At 55.7% G+C, this 23,281-nt stretch overlaps 1 protein-coding gene across 1 annotated transcript in view; it reads right to left on the minus strand.

Moving 5' to 3' along the window:
• Positions 1 to 23,281, minus strand: part of DTNB (dystrobrevin beta) — a 258,375-nt gene that overhangs the window by 39,897 nt on the left and 195,197 nt on the right. Inside the window, exon 12 of the mRNA XM_063919158.1 lies at positions 2,443 to 2,463. Coding sequence (XP_063775228.1) covers positions 2,443 to 2,463 — 21 coding nt within the window. The remainder of the gene's footprint in view (positions 1 to 2,442; positions 2,464 to 23,281) is intronic.

The following is a 23,281-nucleotide window of genomic DNA, read 5'->3' on the forward strand; positions in this document are numbered from 1 at the left end:
ACAGAGTGCAAGATGCATGGTGTGACGTGAAGGGTGAGCCATGTAATATTGGGGCATTTCTGCATCTGTAGATTTGTGATGCACTGGGGGCTGTGGCAGTGTAAAGTCACAAAATACTGCACCGTGGAATGCATGACGCGGCTCAGAAATCTGGGTTCCTGGTCTCTATTACACAGATGTGCGCGGCTATTAGTAAGCAAATGCACCAGGGATGTACTGGGTTAGGGTTATGCTATGGTAGATAAGGTTAGCACTAGGGGGAGGGTTAGGGATAGGCTACGGGAGGGGAATGTTAAGCTTAGGCACTAGGGGGAGTGTCAGGGATAGGCTCTGGGAAAGCAGGGTTTCAGAATAGCTATGGGGAACGTCACTGCTCCTACTGCTCAGACCAGCACTGTGCCTCTGTCTGAGAAGATACCCGGGTGACTGGGGCTTGTGATCTATTCCACCAGTCACTAAAGGCTGAGGGGAACGTCACTGCTCCTACTGTCCGGACTAGCACCGTGCCCCTGACTGAGAAAATACCCGGGTGACAGGGGCTTGTGATCTATTCCACCAGTCACTAAAGGCTGAGGGGAACGTCACTGCTCCTACTGTCCGGACTAGCACCGTGCCTCTGACTGAGAAGGTATCCGGTGACTGGGGCATGTGATCACTAACGGCTGAGGGGAACATCACTGCTCCTACTGCCCTGACCAGCACTGTGCCTCTGTCTGAGAAGATACCCGGGTGACTGGGGCTTGTGATCTATTCCACCACTCACTAATGGCTGAGGGGAACGTCACTGCTCCTACTGCCCTGATCAGCACTATGCCTCTGTCTGAGAAGATACCCGGGTGACAGGGGCTTGTGATCTATTCCACCAGTCACTAAAGGCTGAGGGGAACGTCACTGCTCCTACTGCCCTGACCAGCACTATGCCTCTGTCTGAGAAGATACCCGGGTGACTGGGGCCTGTGATCTATTCCACCACTCACTAATGGCTGAGGGGAACGTCACTGCTCCTACTGCCCTGACCAGCACTATGTCTCTAACTGAGAAGGTAACCGGTGACTGGGGCTTGTGATCTATTCCACCAGTCACTAAAGGCTGAGGGGAACGTCACTGCTCCTACTGTCCGGACTAGCACCGTGCCCCTGACTGAGAAAATACCCGGGTGACAGGGGCTTGTGATCTATTCCACCAGTCACTAAAGGCTGAGGGGAACGTCACTGCTCCTACTGTCCGGACTAGCACCGTGCCTCTGACTGAGAAGGTATCCGGTGACTGGGGCATGTGATCACTAACGGCTGAGGGGAACATCACTGCTCCTACTGCCCTGACCAGCACTGTGCCTCTGTCTGAGAAGATACCCGGGTGACTGGGGCTTGTGATCTATTCCATCACTCACTAATGGCTGAGGGGAACGTCACTGCTCCTACTGCCCTGACCAGCACTATGCCTCTGTCTGAGAAGATACCCGGGTGACAGGGGCTTGTGATCTATTCCACCAGTCACTAAAGGCTGAGGGGAACGTCACTGCTCCTACTGCCCTGACCAGCACTGTGCCTCTGTCTGAGAAGATACCCGGGTGACTAGGGCTTGTGATCTATTCCACCAATCACTAAAGGCTGAGGGGAACGTCACTGCTCCTACTGTCCGGACTAGCACCGTGCCTCTGTCTGAGAAGATACCCGGGTGACTGGGGCTTGTGATCTATTCCACCAGTCACTAAAGGCTGAGGGGAACGTCACTGCTCCTACTGTCCGGACTAGCACCGTGCCTCTGACTGAGAAGATACCCGGGTGACTGGGGCCTGTGATCTATTCCACCACTCACTAATGGCTGAGGGGAACGTCACTGCTCCTACTGTCCGGACTAGCACCGTGCCTCTGACTGAGAAGATACCCGGGTGACAGGGGCACGTGATCTATTCCACCAGTCACTAAAGGCTGAGGGGAACGTCACTGCTCCTACTGCCCTGACCAGCACTATGCCTCTGTCTGAGAAGATACCCGGGTGACAGGGGCTTGTGATCTATTCCACCAGTCACTAAAGGCTGAGGGGAACGTCACTGCTCCTACTATCCAGACTAGCACCGTGCCTCTGTCTGAGAAGATACCCGGGTGACAGGGGCTTGTGATCTATTCCACCAGTCACTAAAGGCTGAGGGGAACGTCACTGCTCCTACTGTCCTGACCAGCACTGTGCCTCTGTCTGAGAAGATACCCGGGTGACAGGGGCTTGTGATCTATTCCACCAGTCACTAATGGCTGAGGGGAACGTCACTGCTCCTACTGCCCTGACTAGCACCGTGTCTCTGACTGAGAAGATACCTGGGTGACTGGGTCCTGTGATCTATTCCACCACTCACTAGCTGTTGAGGGGAACGTGCAGCAGACAACACAACATTCTGGCAGAAAGCTGGAAGATGTGCTATAGGCAAGCCATGCAATGACTTACTGTCTGTTTCTGCTCCTCCTCCTGGCGTAACATAGGAAAGAGAATGGAGAAAGGACAATCTGGTTATAGTGACAATGGCAGTACACAGACTATACGCAGAACGTGACACAATGATAACACATTATTCTCTGACTAGGTGGCTCATCGCGCCCTACAGGTGCTCTTCACACTGTCGCAAGGGGCTACACCCCCTTAACCCTTGCACGCCCTTGGGCCGTGCAATATTTAGATTATATGGAGTATTAGTTCCAATTATAATTCTGTGAGTGGATAAATATTGCACGGACAAAGGGTGTGCGAGGGTTAAGGGGCCGTAGCCTCTTGTGACAGCGTGAACAGCGCACGCAGGGGACGATGAATAGTAGGTGCTGTGGTTGGGGGAGTGGCGGCTGGGGGAGGGGGTCCGGGGGTGCAGTGGGTGGGGGAGGGGTCGGTTGCAGGGGTGCTGCGGGTGGCGGAGGGGCGGCTGCGGTGGAGCGGCGGATGGGGAGGGTCGCGTGCGGGTGTGCTGCTTGTCCGGAGCCACCACGGGTGGGGGAGGGCCTCGTCCGGGTGTGCCATGGGTGGGTGTCTGGAGCCACTGCGGATGAGGGAGAGGCAGGTGCGGGGGTGCCGTGGGAGGGACGGTTGTAGGGGTGGGGTTGGTTGGCAGAGGGACAGGTGTGGGGGTGTCGTGGGTGGGGTAGGGGGTCCTTTGGTGCTGCGGCTGGGGGAGGGGCGGGTGTGGTGGTGCGGCGGATGGTGTGCAGTGTATGTATGGTGTGTAGTAATGCAGTGTATGTATGTATGTAATTTGTGCAGTGTATATGTATGTATATAAATACTGTATGTAATTTGTGCAGTGTATGTATGTATGTATGCAGTACGTGTGCGGTGTAGGGGACAGTACGTGTGTGGTGTAGGGGGACAGTACGTGTGTGGTGTATGGGGACAGTACGTGTGCGGTGTAGGGGACAGTACGTGTGCGGTGTATGGGGACAGTACGTGTGCGGTGTATGGGGACAGTATGTGTACGGTGTATGGGGACAGTACGTGTGCGGTGTAGGGGGACAGTAAGTGTACGGTGTATGGGGACAGTACGTGTGCGGTGTATGGGGACAGTACGTGTGCGGTGTATGGGGACAGTATGTGTACGGTGTATGGGGACAGTACGTGTGTGGTGTAGGGGGACAGTACGTGTGCGGTGTAGGGGACAGTACGTGTGCGGTGTATGGGGACAGTACGTGTGCGGTGTATGGGGACAGTACGTGTGCGGTGTATGGGGACAGTACGTGTGCGGTGTATGGGGACAGTACGTGTGCGGTGTATGGGGACAGTACGTGTGCGGTGTATGGGGACAGTACGTGTGCGGTGTATGGAGACAGTACGTGTGTGGTGTATGGGGACAGTACGTGTGCGGTGTATGGGGACAGTACGTGTGTGGTGTATGAGGACAGTACGTGTGCGGTGTATGGGGACAGTACGTGTGTGGTGTATGGGGACAGTACGTGTGTGGTGTATGAGGACAGTACGTGTGCGGTGTAGGGGGACAGTACGTGTGCGGTGTATGGGGACAGTACGTGTGCGGTGTATGGGGACAGTACGTGTGTGGTGTATGAGGACAGTACGTGTGCGGTGTAGGGGACAGTACGTGTGCGGTGTATGGGGACAGTACGTGTGTGGTGTATTGGGACAGTACGTGTGTGGTGTATGAGGACAGTACGTGTGCGGTGTAGGGGACAGTACGTGTGCGGTGTATGGGGACAGTACGTGTGCGGTGTATGGGGACAGTATGTGTACGGTGTATGGGGACAGTACGTGTGCGGTGTAGGGGGACAGTACGTGTGTGGTGTAGGGGACAGTACGTGTGTGGTGTAGGGGGACAGTACGTGTGCGGTGTAGGGGGACAGTAAGTGTACGGTGTATGGGGACAGTACGTGTGCGGTGTATGGGGACAGTACGTGTGCGGTGTATGGGGACAGTATGTGTACGGTGTATGGGGACAGTACGTGTGTGGTGTAGGGGGACAGTACGTGTGCGGTGTATGGGGACAGTACGTGTGTGGTGTAGGGGACAGTACGTGTGTGGTGTATGGGGACAGTACGTGTGCGGTGTATGGGGACAGTACGTGTGCGGTGTATGGGGACAGTACGTGTACGGTGTAGGGGACAGTACGTGTGCGGTGTATGGGGACAGTACGTGTGCGGTGTAGGGGACAGTACGTGTGTGGTGTAGGGGACAGTACGTGTGCGGTGTATGGGGACAGTACGTGTGCGGTGTATGGGGACAGTATGTGTACGGTGTATGGGGACAGTACGTGTGTGGTGTAGGGGACAGTAAGTGTACGGTGTATGGGGACAGTACGTGTGCGGTGTAGGGGACAGTACGTGTGCGGTGTATGGGGACAGTACGTGTGCGGTGTAGGGGACAGTACGTGTGCGGTGTATGGGGACAGTACGTGTGCGGTGTATGGGGACAGTATGTGTACGGTGTATGGGGACAGTACGTGTGTGGTGTAGGGGGACAGTACGTGTGCGGTGTAGGGGACAGTACGTGTGCGGTGTATGGGGACAGTACGTGTGTGGTGTATGGGGACAGTACGTGTGCGGTGTATGGGGACAGTACGTGTGTGGTGTATGGGGACAGTACGTGTGTGGTGTATGGGGACAGTACGTGTGTGGTGTATGGGGACAGTACGTGTGCGGTGTATGGGGACAGTACGTGTGTGGTGTATGGGGACAGTACGTGTGCGGTGTAGGGGACAGTACGTGTGTGGTGTAGGGGACAGTACGTGTGCGGTGTAGGGGACAGTACGTGTGCGGTGTAGGGGACAGTACGTGTGTGGTGTATGAGGACAGTACGTGTGTGGTGTATGGGGACAGTACGTGTGTGGTGTAGGGGACAGTACGTGTGCGGTGTATGGGGACAGTACGTGTGCGGTGTAGGGGACAGTACGTGTGTGGTGTATTGGGACAGTATGTGTGCGGTGTATGGGGACAGTACGTGTGCGGTGTATGAGGACAGTACGTGTGCGGTGTATGGGGACAGTACGTGTGCGGTGTATGAGGACAGTACGTGTGCGGTGTATGAGGACAGTACGTGTACGGTGTATGGGACAGTACGTGTGTGGTGTATGAGGACAGTACGTGTGCGGTGTATGAGGACAGTACGTGTGCGGTGTAGGGGACAGTACGTGTGTGGTGTATGGGGACAGTACGTGTGCGGTGTATGGGGACAGTACGTGTGCGGTGTATGGGGACAGTACGTGTACGGTGTAGGGGACAGTACGTGTGCGGTGTATTGGGACAGTACGTGTGTGGTGTAGGGGGACAGTACGTGTACGGTGTATGGGGACAGTACGTGTGCGGTGTAGGGGACAGTACGTGTGTGGTGTATGGGGACAGTACGTGTGTGGTGTAGGGGACAGTACGTGTGTGGTGTATGAGGACAGTACGTGTGCGGTGTATGGGGACAGTACGTGTGTGGTGTATGAGGACAGTACGTGTGCGGTGTATGGGGACAGTACGTGTGCGGTGTATGGGGACAGTACGTGTGTGGTGTAGGGGACAGTACGTGTGCGGTGTATGGGGACAGTACGTGTGCGGTGTAGGGGGACAGTACGTGTGTGGTGTATGAGGACAGTACGTGTGTGGTGTAGGGGACAGTACGTGTGTGGTGTATGAGGACAGTACGTGTGCGGTGTATGAGGACAGTACGTGTGCGGTGTATGGGGACAGTACGTGTGTGGTGTATGAGGACAGTACGTGTGCGGTGTAGGGGACAGTACGTGTGCGGTGTATGGGGACAGTACGTGTACGGTGTATGGGGACAGTACGTGTGTGGTGTATGAGGACAGTACGTGTGCGGTGTAGGGGACAGTACGTGTGCGGTGTATGGGGACAGTACGTGTACGGTGTATGGGGACAGTACGTGTGCGGTGTAGGGGGACAGTACGTGTGCGGTGTATGGGGACAGTACGTGTGCGGTGTATGGGGACAGTACGTGTACGGTGTATGAGGACAGTACGTGTGTGGTGTATGAGGACAGTACGTGTGTGGTGTATGGGGACAGTACGTGTGTGGTGTATGGGGACAGTACGTGTGCGGTGTAGGGGACAGTACGTGTACGGTGTATGGGGACAGTACGTGTGTGGTGTATGGGGACAGTACGTGTGCGGTGTAGGGGGACAGTACGTGTGTGGTGTATGGGGACAGTACGTGTATGGTGTATGGAGACAGTACGTGTGCGGTGTATGGGGACAGTACGTGTGCGGTGTATGGGGACAGTACGTGTGTGGTGTATGGGGACAGTACGTGTGTGGTGTATGAGGACAGTACGTGTGCGGTGTATGGGGACAGTACGTGTGTGGTGTATGGGGACAGTACGTGTGCGGTGTAGGGGACAGTACGTGTGCGGTGTAGGGGACAGTACGTGTACGGTGTATGGGGACAGTACGTGTGTGGTGTATGGGGACAGTACGTGTGCGGTGTAGGGGACAGTACGTGTGTGGTGTAGGGGACAGTACGTGTGCGGTGTATGAGGACAGTACGTGTGCGGTGTAGGGGGACAGTACGTGTGCGGTGTAGGGGGACAGTACGTGTGTGGTGTATGAGGACAGTACGTGTGTGGTGTATGGGGACAGTACGTGTGTGGTGTATGAGGACAGTACGTGTACGGTGTATGGAGACAGTACGTGTGCGGTGTATGGGGACAGTACGTGTGCGGTGTATGGGGACAGTACGTGTGTGGTGTATGGAGACAGTACGTGTGCGGTGTATGGGGACAGTACGTGTGCGGTGTATGGGGACAGTACGTGTACGGTGTATGGGGACAGTACGTGTGCGGTGTATGGGGACAGTACGTGTACGGTGTATGGGGACAGTACGTGTGCGGTGTATGAGGACAGTACGTGTGTGGTGTATGGGGACAGTACGTGTGTGGTGTATGGGGACAGTACGTGTGTGGTGTATGGGGACAGTACGTGTGCGGTGTAGGGGGACAGTACGTGTGCGGTGTAGGGGGACAGTACGTGTGCGGTGTAGGGGGACAGTACGTGTGCGGTGTAGGGGACAGTACGTGTGTGGTGTAGGGGGACAGTACGTGTGCGGTGTAGGGGGACAGTACGTGTGCGGTGTAGGGGGACAGTACGTGTGCGGTGTAGGGGACAGTACGTGTGTGGTGTATGGGGACAGTACGTGTGTGGTGTATGGGGACAGTACGTGTGTGGTGTATGGGGACAGTACGTGTGCGGTGTAGGGGACAGTACGTGTACGGTGTATGGGGACAGTACGTGTGTGGTGTATGGAGACAGTACGTGTGCGGTGTATGGGGACAGTACGTGTGCGGTGTATGGGGACAGTACGTGTGTGGTGTATGGGGACAGTACGTGTGTGGTGTATGGGGACAGTACGTGTGTGGTGTATGGAGACAGTACGTGTGCGGTGTATGAGGACAGTACGTGTACGGTGTACGGGGACAGTACGTGTGTGGTGTATGGAGACAGTACGTGTGCGGTGTATGAGGACAGTACGTGTACGGTGTATGGGGACAGTACGTGTGTGGTGTATGGGGACAGTACGTGTGCGGTGTAGGGGACAGTACGTGTACGGTGTATGGGGACAGTACGTGTGTGGTGTATGGGGACAGTACGTGTGCGGTGTAGGGGGACAGTACGTGTGCGGTGTAGGGGGACAGTACGTGTGCGGTGTATGGGGACAGTACGTGTGCGGTGTATGGGGACAGTACGTGTGTGGTGTAGGGGACAGTACGTGTGCGGTGTAGGGGACAGTACGTGTGTGGTGTATGGGGACAGTACGTGTGCGGTGTATGGGGACAGTACGTGTGCGGTGTATGGGGACAGTACGTGTACGGTGTATGGGGACAGTACGTGTGCGGTGTATGGGGACAGTACGTGTGCGGTGTATGGGGACAGTACGTGTGCGGTGTATGGGGACAGTACGTGTGTGGTGTAGGGGACAGTACGTGTGCGGTGTAGGGGACAGTACGTGTGTGGTGTATGGGGACAGTACGTGTGCGGTGTATGGGGACAGTACGTGTGCGGTGTATGAGGACAGTACGTGTGCGGTGTAGGGGGACAGTACGTGTGCGGTGTATGAGGACAGTACGTGTGTGGTGTATGGGGACAGTACGTGTGTGGTGTATGGGGACAGTACGTGTGTGGTGTAGGGGACAGTACGTGTGCGGTGTATGGGGACAGTACGTGTGCGGTGTATGGGGACAGTACGTGTGCGGTGTATGAGGACAGTACGTGTGCGGTGTAGGGGGACAGTACGTGTGCGGTGTATGAGGACAGTACGTGTGTGGTGTATGGGGACAGTACGTGTGTGGTGTATGGGGACAGTACGTGTGTGGTGTAGGGGACAGTACGTGTGCGGTGTATGGGGACAGTACGTGTGCGGTGTATGGGGACAGTACGTGTGTGGTGTATGGGGACAGTACGTGTGTGGTGTAGGGGACAGTACGTGTGCGGTGTATGGGGACAGTACGTGTGCGGTGTATGGGGACAGTACGTGTGTGGTGTATGGGGACAGTACGTGTGCGGTGTAGGGGACAGTACGTGTGTGGTGTAGGGGACAGTACGTGTGTGGTGTAGGGGGACAGTACGTGTGCGGTGTATGAGGACAGTACGTGTGCGGTGTAGGGGACAGTACGTGTACGGTGTAGGGGGACAGTACGTGTGCGGTGTAGGGGACAGTACGTGTGTGGTGTATGGGGACAGTACGTGTGCGGTGTAGGGGACAGTACGTGTGTGGTGTATGGGGACAGTACGTGTGCGGTGTATGAGGACAGTACGTGTGCGGTGTATGGGGACAGTACGTGTGTGGTGTATGGGGACAGTACGTGTGTGGTGTATGGGGACAGTACGTGTGCGGTGTATGAGGACAGTACGTGTGCGGTGTATGGGGACAGTACGTGTGCGGTGTATGGGGACAGTACGTGTGTGGTGTAGGGGACAGTACGTGTACGGTGTATGAGGACAGTACGTGTGCGGTGTATGGAGACAGTACGTGTGCGGTGTATGGGGACAGTACGTGTATGGTGTAGGGGACAGTACGTGTGTGGTGTAGGGGGACAGTACGTGTGCGGTGTATGGGGACAGTACGTGTGTGGTGTAGGGGACAGTACGTGTGCGGTGTAGGGGGACAGTACGTGTACGGTGTATGGGGACAGTACGTGTGCGGTGTATGAGGACAGTACGTGTGTGGTGTATGGGGACAGTACGTGTGCGGTGTATGAGGACAGTACGTGTGCGGTGTATGGGGACAGTACGTGTATGGTGTATTGGGACAGTACGTGTGCGGTGTAGGGGACAGTACGTGTATGGTGTATTGGGACAGTACGTGTGCGGTGTATGAGGACAGTACGTGTGCGGTGTAGGGGACAGTACGTGTGCGGTGTATGGGGACAGTACGTGTGCGGTGTAGGGGACAGTACGTGTGTGGTGTATGGGGACAGTACGTGTACGGTGTATGGGGACAGTACGTGTGTGGTGTAGGGGGACAGTACGTGTGTGGTGTATGAGGACAGTACGTGTGTGGTGTATGAGGACAGTACGTGTACGGTGTATTGGGACAGTACGTGTGCGGTGTAGGGGACAGTACGTGTGTGGTGTATGGGGACAGTACGTGTACGGTGTATGGGGACAGTACGTGTGCGGTGTAGGGGGACAGTACGTGTGCGGTGTATGGGGACAGTACGTGTACGGTGTATGAGGACAGTACGTGTGCGGTGTATGGGGACAGTACGTGTGTGGTGTATGGGGACAGTACGTGTGTGGTGTATGAGGACAGTACGTGTGCGGTGTATGGGGACAGTACGTGTGTGGTGTATGGGGACAGTATGTGTGCGGTGTATATGGACAGTACGTGTGTGGTGTAGGGGACAGTACGTGTGTGGTGTATGAGGACAGTACGTGTGCGGTGTATGGGGACAGTACGTGTGTGGTGTATGGGGACAGTACGTGTGCGGTGTATGGGGACAGTATGTGTGCGGTGTATATGGACAGTACGTGTGCGGTGTATGGGGACAGTACGTGTGTGGTGTATGGGGACAGTACGTGTGCGGTGTATGGGGACAGTACGTGTGTGGTGTAGGGGACAGTACGTGTGCGGTGTATGGGGACAGTACGTGTGCGGTGTATGGGGACAGTACGTGTGTGGTGTAGGGGACAGTACGTGTGCGGTGTATGAGGACAGTACGTGTGCGGTGTATGAGGACAGTACGTGTGTGGTGTATGGGGACAGTACGTGTGCGGTGTAGGGGACAGTACGTGTACGGTGTATGGGGACAGTACGTGTGTGGTGTATGGGGACAGTACGTGTGTGGTGTATGGGGACAGTACGTGTGTGGTGTATGGGGACAGTACGTGTGTGGTGTAGGGGACAGTACGTGTGCGGTGTATGGGGACAGTACGTGTGTGGTGTAGGGGACAGTACGTGTGTGGTGTATGGGGACAGTACGTGTGTGGTGTATGAGGACAGTACGTGTGCGGTGTATGGGGACAGTACGTGTGTGGTGTATGAGGACAGTACGTGTGCGGTGTATGGGGACAGTACGTGTGTGGTGTATGAGGACAGTACGTGTGCGGTGTAGGGGACAGTACGTGTGCGGTGTATGAGGACAGTACGTGTGCGGTGTATGGAGACAGTACGTGTGCGGTGTAGGGGACAGTACGTGTGTGGTGTATATGGACAGTACGTGTGTGGTGTATGGGGACAGTACGTGTGTGGTGTATGGGGACAGTACGTGTGCGGTGTAGGGGACAGTACGTGTACGGTGTATGAGGACAGTACGTGTGCGGTGTAGGGGGACAGTACGTGTGCGGTGTATGGGGACAGTACGTGTGCGGTGTAGGGGGACAGTACGTGTGCGGTGTATGGGGACAGTACGTGTACGGTGTATGGAGACAGTACGTGTGCGGTGTAGGGGGACAGTACGTGTGCGGTGTATGGGGACAGTACGTGTACGGTGTATGGGGACAGTACGTGTACGGTGTATGAGGACAGTACGTGTGCGGTGTATGGGGACAGTACGTGTGCGGTGTAGGGGACAGTACGTGTGCGGTGTAGGGGGACAGTACGTGTGCGGTGTATGGGGACAGTACGTGTGCGGTGTAGGGGACAGTACGTGTGTGGTGTATGAGGACAGTACGTGTACGGTGTAGGGGACAGTACGTGTGCGGTGTATGGGGACAGTACGTGTACGGTGTAGGGGACAGTACGTGTGTGGTGTATGAGGACAGTACGTGTGCGGTGTATGGGGACAGTACGTGTGCGGTGTAGGGGGACAGTACGTGTGTGGTGTATGGGGACAGTACGTGTGCGGTGTATGAGGACAGTACGTGTGCGGTGTATGAGGACAGTACGTGTGCGGTGTATGGGGACAGTACGTGTGCGGTGTAGGGGGACAGTACGTGTGCGGTGTATGGGGACAGTACGTGTACGGTGTAGGGGGACAGTACGTGTGCGGTGTATGGGGACAGTACGTGTGCGGTGTAGGGGGACAGTACGTGTGCGGTGTATGAGGACAGTACGTGTGCGGTGTATGGGGACAGTACGTGTGCGGTGTAGGGGGACAGTACGTGTGCGGTGTATGGGGACAGTACGTGTGTGGTGTAGGGGACAGTACGTGTGCGGTGTATGAGGACAGTACGTGTGCGGTGTATGGGGACAGTACGTGTGCGGTGTATGAGGACAGTACGTGTGCGGTGTATGGGGACAGTACGTGTGCGGTGTAGGGGGACAGTACGTGTGCGGTGTATGGGGACAGTACGTGTGCGGTGTAGGGGACAGTACGTGTGCGGTGTAGGGGACAGTACGTGTGCGGTGTATGGGGACAGTACGTGTGTGGTGTATGGGGACAGTACGTGTGTGGTGTATGGAGACAGTACGTGTGCGGTGTATGGGGACAGTACGTGTGCGGTGTAGGGGGACAGTACGTGTGCGGTGTAGGGGGACAGTACGTGTGCGGTGTATGGAGACAGTACGTGTGCGGTGTATGGGGACAGTACGTGTGCGGTGTAGGGGGACAGTACGTGTGCGGTGTAGGGGGACAGTACGTGTGTGGTGTATGGAGACAGTACGTGTGCGGTGTATGGGGACAGTACGTGTGTGGTGTATGGGGACAGTACGTGTGCGGTGTATGGGGACAGTACGTGTGCGGTGTAGGGGACAGTACGTGTGCGGTGTAGGGGACAGTACGTGTGCGGTGTATGGGGACAGTACGTGTGTGGTGTATGGGGACAGTACGTGTGTGGTGTATGGGGACAGTACGTGTGTGGTGTATGAGGACAGTACGTGTGTGGTGTATGGGGACAGTACGTGTGTGGTGTATGAGGACAGTACATGTGCGGTGTAGGGGACAGTACGTGTGTGGTGTAGGGGGACAGTACGTGTGTGGTGTATGGGGACAGTACGTGTACGGTGTAGGGGGACAGTACGTGTGCGGTGTATGAGGACAGTACGTGTGTGGTGTATGGGGACAGTACGTGTACGGTGTATGAGGACAGTACGTGTGCGGTGTAGGGGACAGTACGTGTGTGGTGTATGGGGACAGTACGTGTGCGGTGTAGGGGGACAGTACGTGTGCGGTGTATGGGGACAGTACGTGTGCGGTGTATGGGGACAGTACGTGTGCGGTGTATGAGGACAGTACGTGTGCGGTGTAGGGGACAGTACGTGTGTGGTGTATGGGGACAGTACGTGTGCGGTGTATGAGGACAGTACGTGTGTGGTGTAGGGGACAGTACGTGTGTGGTGTATGGGGACAGTACGTGTGCGGTGTATGGGGACAGTACGTGTGTGGTGTAGGGGGACAGTACGTGTGCGGTGTATGAGGACAGTACGTGTGCGGTGTATGAGGACAGTACGTGTGCGGTGTATGAGGACAGTACGTGTGCGGTGTATGGGGACAGTACGTGTGCGGTGTATGGGGACAGTACGTGTGCGGTGTATGGGGACAGTACGTGTGCGGTGTATGGGGACAGTACGTGTGCGGTGTATGAGGACAGTACGTGTGCGGTGTAGGGGACAGTACGTGTGTGGTGTAGGGGGACAGTACGTGTGCGGTGTATGGGGACAGTACGTGTGTGGTGTATGGGGACAGTACGTGTGCGGTGTAGAGGACAGTACGTGTGTGGTGTAGGGGACAGTACGTGTGCGGTGTAGGGGGACAGTACGTGTGCGGTGTATGAGGACAGTACGTGTGCGGTGTATGGGGACAGTACGTGTGCGGTGTATGGGGACAGTACGTGTGCGGTGTAGGGGGACAGTACGTGTGTGGTGTAGAGGACAGTACGTGTGTGGTGTAGGGGACAGTACGTGTGCGGTGTATGAGGACAGTACGTGTGCGGTGTATGAGGACAGTACGTGTGCGGTGTAGGGGACAGTACGTGTGTGGTGTATGGGGACAGTACGTGTGTGGTGTATGGGGACAGTACGTGTGTTGTGGTGTATGGGGACAGTACGTGTGTGGTGTATGGGGACAGTACGTGTGCGGTGTAGGGGACAGTACGTGTGTGGTGTATGGAGACAGTACGTGTGCGGTGTATGGGGACAGTACGTGTGCGGTGTAGGGGACAGTACGTGTGTGGTGTATGGGGACAGTACGTGTGTGGTGTAGGGGACAGTACGTGTGTGGTGTATGGGGACAGTACGTGTACGGTGTAGGGGACAGTACGTGTGTGGTGTAGGGGACAGTACGTGTACGGTGTAGGGGACAGTACATGTGTGGTGTAGGGGACAGTACGTGTGCGGTGTAGGGGACAGTACGTGTGTGGTGTATGGGGACAGTACGTGTGTGGTGTATGGAGACAGTACGTGTGCGGTGTATGGGGACAGTACGTGTGTGGTGTATGGGGACAGTACGTGTGCGGTGTATGGGGACAGTACGTGTGCGGTGTAGGGGACAGTACGTGTGTGGTGTAGGGGGACAGTACGTGTGTGGTGTATGGGGACAGTACGTGTGTGGTGTAGGGGGACAGTACGTGTGTGGTGTATGGAGACAGTACGTGTGCGGTGTATGGGGACAGTACGTGTGTGGTGTATGGGGACAGTACGTGTGTGGTGTATGGGGACAGTACGTGTGTGGTGTATGGGGACAGTACGTGTGTGGTGTATGGGGACAGTACGTGTGCGGTGTATGGGGACAGTACGTGTGTGGTGTATGGGGACAGTACGTGTGTGGTGTATGGGGACAGTACGTGTGTGGTGTATGGGGACAGTACGTGTGTGGTGTATGGGGACAGTACGTGTGCGGTGTATGGGGACAGTACGTGTGTGGTGTATGGGGACAGTACGTGTGTGGTGTATGGGGACAGTACGTGTGTGGTGTATGGGGACAGTACGTGTGCGGTGTATGGGGACAGTACGTGTGTGGTGTATGGGGACAGTACGTGTGTGGTGTATGGGGACAGTACGTGTGTGGTGTATGGGGACAGTACGTGTGTGGTGTATGGGGACAGTACGTGTGCGGTGTAGGGGACAGTACGTGTGTGGTGTATGGAGACAGTACGTGTGCGGTGTATGGGGACAGTACGTGTGCGGTGTAGGGGACAGTACGTGTGTGGTGTATGGGGACAGTACGTGTGTGGTGTAGGGGACAGTACGTGTGTGGTGTATGGGGACAGTACGTGTGCGGTGTAGGGGACAGTACGTGTGTGGTGTATGGGGACAGTACGTGTACGGTGTAGGGGACAGTACGTGTGCGGTGTAGGGGACAGTACGTGTGTGGTGTATGGAGACAGTACGTGTGCGGTGTATGGGGACAGTACGTGTGCGGTGTATGGGGACAGTACGTGTGTGGTGTAGGGGACAGTACGTGTGCGGTGTATGAGGACAGTACGTGTGCGGTGTATGGGGACAGTACGTGTGCGGTGTAGGGGACAGTACGTGTGTGGTGTAGGGGGACAGTACGTGTGTGGTGTATGGGGACAGTACGTGTGTGGTGTAGGGGGACAGTACGTGTGTGGTGTATGGAGACAGTACGTGTGCGGTGTATGGGGACAGTACGTGTGTGGTGTATGGGGACAGTACGTGTGCGGTGTATGGGGACAGTACGTGTGCGGTGTAGGGGACAGTACGTGTGTGGTGTAGGGGGACAGTACGTGTGTGGTGTATGGGGACAGTACGTGTGTGGTGTATGGGGACAGTACGTGTACGGTGTAGGGGACAGTACGTGTGTGGTGTATGGGGACAGTACGTGTGCGGTGTAGGGGGACAGTACGTGTGTGGTGTATGGGGACAGTACGTGTGCGGTGTATGGGGACAGTACGTGTGCGGTGTAGGGGGACAGTACGTGTATGGTGTATGGAGACAGTACGTGTGCGGTGTATGGGGACAGTACGTGTGTGGTGTATGGGGACAGTACGTGTACGGTGTAGGGGACAGTACGTGTGTGGTGTATGGGGACAGTACGTGTGCGGTGTAGGGGGACAGTACGTGTGTGGTGTATGGGGACAGTACGTGTGTGGTGTATGGGGACAGTACGTGTGCGGTGTAGGGGGACAGTACGTGTATGGTGTATGGAGACAGTACGTGTGCGGTGTATGGGGACAGTACGTGTGTGGTGTAGGGGGACAGTACGTATGTGGTGTATGGGGACAGTACGTGTGTGGTGTATGAGGACAGTACGTGTGTGGTGTAGGGGACAGTACGTGTGCGGTGTATGGGGACAGTACGTGTGCGGTGTATGGGGACAGTACGTGTGTGGTGTATGAGGACAGTACGTGTGTGGTGTAGGGGACAGTACGTGTGCGGTGTATGGGGACAGTACGTGTGTGGTGTATGAGGACAGTACGTGTGCGGTGTATGGGGACAGTACGTGTGTGGTGTAGGGGGACAGTACGTGTGTGGTGTAGGGGACAGTACGTGTACGGTGTAGGGGGACAGTACGTGTGTGGTGTATGGGGACAGTATGTGTGTGGTGTATGGGGACAGTACGTGTGCGGTGTAGGGGGACAGTACGTGTGTGGTGTAGGGGACAGTACGTGTGTGGTGTATGGGGACAGTACGTGTGTGGTGTATGGGGACAGTACGTGTGTGGTGTAGGGGGACAGTACGTGTGTGGTGTATGGGGACAGTATGTGTGTGGTGTATGGGGACAGTACGTGTGTGGTGTATGGGGACAGTACGTGTGTGGTGTATGGGGACAGTACGTGTGTGGTGTAGGGGGACAGTACGTGTGTGGTGTATGGGGACAGTATGTGTGTGGTGTATGGGGACAGTACGTGTGCGGTGTATGGGGACAGTACGTGTGTGGTGTATGGGGACAGTACGTGTGTGGTGTATGAGGACAGTACGTGTACGGTGTATGGGGACAGTATGTGTGTGGTGTATGGGGACAGTACGTGTGCGGTGTATGGGGACAGTACGTGTGTGGTGTATGGGGACAGTACGTGTGTGGTGTATGAGGACAGTACGTGTACGGTGTAGGGGGACAGTACGTGTGCGGTGTATGGGGACAGTACGTGTGTGGTGTATGAGGACAGTACGTGTGTGGTGTAGGGGGACAGTACGTGTGTGGTGTAGGGGACAGTACGTGTGCGGTGTATGAGGACAGTACGTGTGTGGTGTATGGGGACAGTATGTGTGTGGTGTATGGGGACAGTACGTGTGCGGTGTATGGGGACAGTATGTGTGTGGTGTATGGGGACAGTACGTGTGCGGTGTATGGGGACAGTACGTGTGTGGTGTATGGGGACAGTACGTGTGTGGTGTATGGGGACAGTACGTGTGTGGTGTAGGGGACAGTACGTGTGCGGTGTAGGGGGACAGGACGTGTGTGGTGTATGAGGACAGTACGTGTGTGGTGTATGGGGACAGTACGTGTGTGGTGTATGGGGACAGTACGTGTGTGGTGTATGGGGACAGTACGTGTGTGGTGTATGGGGACAGTACGTGTGTGGTGTATGGGGACAGTATGTGTGTGGTGTATGGGGACAGTACGTGTGCGGTGTATGGGGACAGTACGTGTGTGGTGTATGGGGACAGTACGTGTGTGGTGTATGGGGACAGTACGTGTGTGGTGTAGGGGACAGTACGTGTGCGGTGTAGGGGGACAGGACGTGTGTGGTGTATGGGGACAGTACGTGTGTGGTGTAGGGGGACAGTACGTGTGTGGTGTATGGGGACAGTACGTGTGTGGTGTAGGGGGACAGTACGTGTGTGGTGTATGGGGACAGTACGTGTGTGGTGTATGGGGACAGTACGTGTGTGGTGTATGGGGACAGTACGTGTGCGGTGTATGGGGACAGTACGTGTGTGGTGTAGGGGGACAGTACGTGTGTGGTGTATGGGGACAGTACGTGTGTGGTGTATGGGGACAGTACGTGTGCGGTGTATGAGGACAGTACGTGTACGGTGTATGGGGACAGTACGTGTGCGGTGTATGAGGACAGTACGTGTACGGTGTATGGGGACAGTACGTGTGCGGTGTATGAGGACAGTACGTGTACGGTGTATGGGGACAGTACGTGTGCGGTGTATGGGGACAGTACGTGTGTGGTGTATGGGGACAGTACGTGTGTGGTGTAGGGGACAGTACGTGTGCGGTGTAGGGGACAGTACGTGTGCGGTGTAGGGGACAGTATGTGTGTGGTGTATGGGGATAGTACGTGTGTGGTGTATGGGGACAGTACGTGTGTGGTGTAGGGGACAGTACGTGTGCGGTGTATGAGGACAGTACGTGTGTGGTGTATGGGGACAGTACGTGTGTGGTGTATGGGGACAGTACGTGTGCGGTGTATGAGGACAGTACGTGTGTGGTGTATGGGGACAGTACGTGTGTGGTGTAGGGGACAGTACGTGTGTGGTGTATGGGGACAGTACGTGTGTGGTGTATGGGGACAGTACGTGTGTGGTGTATGGGGACAGTACGTGTGTGGTGTATGGGGACAGTACGTGTGTGGTGTATGAGGACAGTACGTGTGCGGTGTATGAGGACAGTACGTGTACGGTGTAGGGGACAGTACGTGTGCGGTGTATGAGGACAGTACGTGTGCGGTGTAGGGGGACAGTACGTGTGTGGTGTATGGGGACAGTACGTGTGTGGTGTATGGGGACAGTACGTGTACGGTGTATGGGGACAGTACGTGTACGGTGTATGGGGACAGTACGTGTGTGGTGTATGGGGACAGTACGTGTGTGGTGTAGGGGACAGTACGTGTGTGGTGTATGGGGACAGTACGTGTGTGGTGTATGGGGACAGTACGTGTGCGGTGTATGAGGACAGTACGTGTACGGTGTATGGGGACAGTACGTGTGCGGTGTATGAGGACAGTACGTGTACGGTGTATGGGGACAGTACGTGTGCGGTGTATGGGGACAGTACGTGTGCGGTGTATGAGGACAGTATGTGTGTGGTGTATGGGGACAGTACGTGTGTGGTGTATGGGGACAGTACGTGTGTGGTGTATGGGGACAGTACGTGTACGGTGTATGGGGACAGTACGTGTACGGTGTATGGGGACAGTACGTGTGTGGTGTATGGGGACAGTACGTGTGTGGTGTAGGGGACAGTACGTGTGTGGTGTATGAGGACAGTACGTGTGTGGTGTATGAGGACAGTACGTGTGTGGTGTATGGGGACAGTACGTGTGTGGTGTATGGGGACAGTACGTGTGTGGTGTATGGGGACAGTACGTGTGTGGTGTATGGGGACAGTACGTGTGTGGTGTATGGGGACAGTACGTGTGTGGTGTATGGGGACAGTACGTGTACGGTGTATGGGGACAGTACGTGTGCGGTGTATGGGGACAGTACGTGTGTGGTGTATGAGGACAGTACGTGTGTGGTGTATGGGGACAGTACGTGTGCGGTGTATGAGGACAGTACGTGTGTGGTGTATGGGGACAGTACGTGTGCGGTGTATGGGGACAGTACGTGTGCGGTGTAGGGGACAGTACGTGTGTGGTGTAGGGGACAGTACGTGTGTGGTGTATGGGGACAGTACGTGTGCGGTGTATGAGGACAGTACGTGTGTGGTGTAGGGGACAGTACGTGTGTGGTGTATGGGGACAGTACGTGTGCGGTGTATGAGGACAGTACGTGTACGGTGTATGGGGACAGTACGTGTGCGGTGTATGAGGACAGTACGTGTACGGTGTATGGGGACAGTACGTGTGCGGTGTATGGGGACAGTACGTGTGTGGTGTATGGGGACAGTACGTGTACGGTGTATGGGGACAGTACGTGTGCGGTGTATGAGGACAGTACGTGTGCGGTGTATGGGGACAGTACGTGTGTGGTGTATGGGGACAGTACGTGTGTGGTGTAGGGGACAGTACGTGTGTGGTGTATGGGGACAGTACGTGTGCGGTGTAGGGGACAGTACGTGTGTGGTGTATGGGGACAGTACGTGTGTGGTGTAGGGGACAGTACGTGTGTGGTGTATGGGGACAGTACGTGTGTGGTGTATGGGGACAGTACGTGTGTGGTGTATGGGGACAGTACGTGTGTGGTGTATGGGGACAGTACGTGTGCGGTGTATGAGGACAGTACGTGTGTGGTGTATGAGGACAGTACGTGTGTGGTGTAGGGGACAGTACGTGTGTGGTGTATGAGGACAGTACGTGTGTGGTGTATGAGGGACAGTACGTGTGTGGTGTATGAGGACAGTACGTGTGTGGTGTATGAGGACAGTACGTGTGTGGTGTATGGGGACAGTACGTGTGTGGTGTATGGGGACAGTACGTGTGTGGTGTAGGGGACAGTACGTGTGTGGTGTATGAGGACAGTACGTGTGTGGTGTATGAGGACAGTACGTGTGTGGTGTATGAGGACAGTACGTGTGTGGTGTAGGGGACAGTACGTGTGCGGTGTATGGGGACAGTACGTGTGCGGTGTAGGGGGACAGTACGTGTGCGGTGTATGGGGACAGTACGTGTGCGGTGTAGGGGGACAGTACGTGTGCGGTGTATGGGGACAGTACGTGTGTGGTGTATGGGGACAGTACGTGTGTGGTGTATGGGGACAGTACGTGTGCGGTGTAGGGGGACAGTACGTGTGTGGTGTATGGGGACAGTACGTGTGTGGTGTATGGGGACAGTACGTGTGCGGTGTATGAGGACAGTACGTGTGCGGTGTATGGGGACAGTACGTGTGTGGTGTATGGGGACAGTACGTGTACGGTGTATGGGGACAGTACGTGTGTGGTGTATGGGGACAGTACGTGTGCGGTGTATGGGGACAGTACGTGTGTGGTGTATGGGGACAGTACGTGTGTGGTGTATGGGGACAGTACGTGTGCGGTGTATGGGGACAGTACGTGTGTGGTGTATGAGGACAGTACGTGTGTGGTGTAGGGGACAGTATGTGTGTGGTGTATGAGGACAGTACGTGTGCGGTGTATGAGGACAGTACGTGTGCGGTGTATGGGGACAGTACGTGTGTGGTGTATGGGGACAGTACGTGTACGGTGTATGGGGACAGTACGTGTGCGGTGTATGAGGACAGTACGTGTGTGGTGTATGGGGACAGTACGTGTACGGTGTATGGGGACAGTACGTGTGTGGTGTATGGGGACAGTACGTGTGCGGTGTATGAGGACAGTACGTGTGCGGTGTAGGGGACAGTACGTGTGTGGTGTATGGGGACAGTACGTGTGTGGTGTAGGGGGACAGTACGTGTGCGGTGTAGGGGACAGTACGTGTGTGGTGTATGGGGACAGTACGTGTGTGGTGTATGGGGACAGTACGTGTGTGGTGTATGGGGACAGTACGTGTGCGGTGTAGGGGACAGTACGTGTGTGGTGTATGGGGACAGTACGTGTGCGGTGTAGGGGACAGTACGTGTGTGGTGTATGAGGACAGTACGTGTGTGGTGTAGGGGACAGTACGTGTACGGTGTATGGGGACAGTACGTGTGTGGTGTATGGGGACAGTACGTGTGTGGTGTATGGGGACAGTACGTGTGTGGTGTATGGGGACAGTACGTGTGTGGTGTATGGGGACAGTACGTGTGCGGTGTATGGGGACAGTACGTGTGTGGTGTATGGGGACAGTACGTGTGCGGTGTATGGGGACAGTACGTGTGTGGTGTATGGGGACAGTACGTGTGTGGTGTATGGGGACAGTACGTGTGCGGTGTATGGGGACAGTACGTGTGTGGTGTATGGGGACAGTACGTGTGCGGTGTATGAGGACAGTACGTGTGTGGTGTAGGGGACAGTACGTGTGTGGTGTATGAGGACAGTACGTGTGTGGTGTAGGGGACAGTACGTGTGTGGTGTATGGGGACAGTACGTGTGTGGTGTATGGGGACAGTACGTGTGTGGTGTATGGGGACAGTACGTGTGCGGTGTATGGGGACAGTACGTGTGTGGTGTATGAGGACAGTACGTGTGTGGTGTAGGGGACAGTACGTGTGTGGTGTATGGGGACAGTACGTGTGTGGTGTATGGGGACAGTACGTGTGTGGTGTAGGGGGACAGTACGTGTGCGGTGTATGGGGACAGTACGTGTGTGGTGTATGGGGACAGTACGTGTGTGGTGTAGGGGACAGTACGTGTGTGGTGTATGGGGACAGTACGTGTGTGGTGTATGGGGACAGTACGTGTGTGGTGTATGGGGACAGTACGTGTGCGGTGTATGGGGACAGTACGTGTGTGGTGTATGGGGACAGTACGTGTGCGGTGTATGGGGACAGTACGTGTGCGGTGTATGGGGACAGTACGTGTGCGGTGTATGGGGACAGTACGTGTGTGGTGTATGAGGACAGTACGTGTGCGGTGTATGGGGACAGTACGTGTGTGGTGTATGGGGACAGTACGTGTGTGGTGTATGGGGACAGTACGTGTGTGGTGTATGGGGACAGTACGTGTGTGGTGTATGGGGACAGTACGTGTGTGGTGTATGGGGACAGTACGTGTGTGGTGTATGGGGACAGTACGTGTATGGTGTATGAGGACAGTACGTGTGCGGTGTATGGGGACAGTACGTGTGTGGTGTATGAGGACAGTACGTGTGCGGTGTATGGGGACAGTACGTGTGTGGTGTATGAGGACAGTACGTGTGTGGTGTATGGGGACAGTACGTGTGTGGTGTAGGGGACAGTACGTGTGTGGTGTATGGAGACAGTACGTGTATGGTGTATGAGGACAGTACGTGTGCGGTGTATGGGGACAGTACGTGTGTGGTGTATGAGGACAGTACGTGTGTGGTGTATGGGGACAGTACGTGTGTGGTGTAGGGGACAGTACGTGTGTGGTGTATGGAGACAGTACGTGTGTGGTGTAGGGGACAGTACGTGTGCGGTGTATGGGGACAGTACGTGTGTGGTGTATGGGGACAGTACGTGTGTGGTGTATGAGGACAGTACGTGTGTGGTGTAGGGGACAGTACGTGTGTGGTGTATGAGGACAGTACGTGTGTGGTGTATGAGGACAGTACGTGTGCGGTGTAGGGGGACAGTACGTGTGTGGTGTATGGGGACAGTACGTGTGTGGTGTATGGGGACAGTACGTGTGCGGTGTATGGGGACAGTACGTGTGCGGTGTATGGGGACAGTACGTGTGTGGTGTATGGGGACAGTACGTGTGTGGTGTATGGGGACAGTACGTGTGTGGTGTAGGGGACAGTACGTGTGTGGTGTATGGGGACAGTACGTGTGTGGTGTATGGGGACAGTACGTGTGTGGTGTATGGGGACAGTACGTGTGTGGTGTATGAGGACAGTACGTGTGCGGTGTATGGGGACAGTACGTGTGTGGTGTATGAGGACAGTACGTGTGTGGTGTATGAGGACAGTACGTGTGCGGTGTATGGGGACAGTACGTGTGTGGTGTATGGGGACAGTACGTGTGTGGTGTATGGGGACAGTACGTGTGTGGTGTATGGGGACAGTACG

Source organism: Pseudophryne corroboree, chromosome 4, assembly GCF_028390025.1.
Source record: "Pseudophryne corroboree isolate aPseCor3 chromosome 4, aPseCor3.hap2, whole genome shotgun sequence".
NCBI lineage: Eukaryota > Metazoa > Chordata > Amphibia > Anura > Myobatrachidae > Pseudophryne > Pseudophryne corroboree.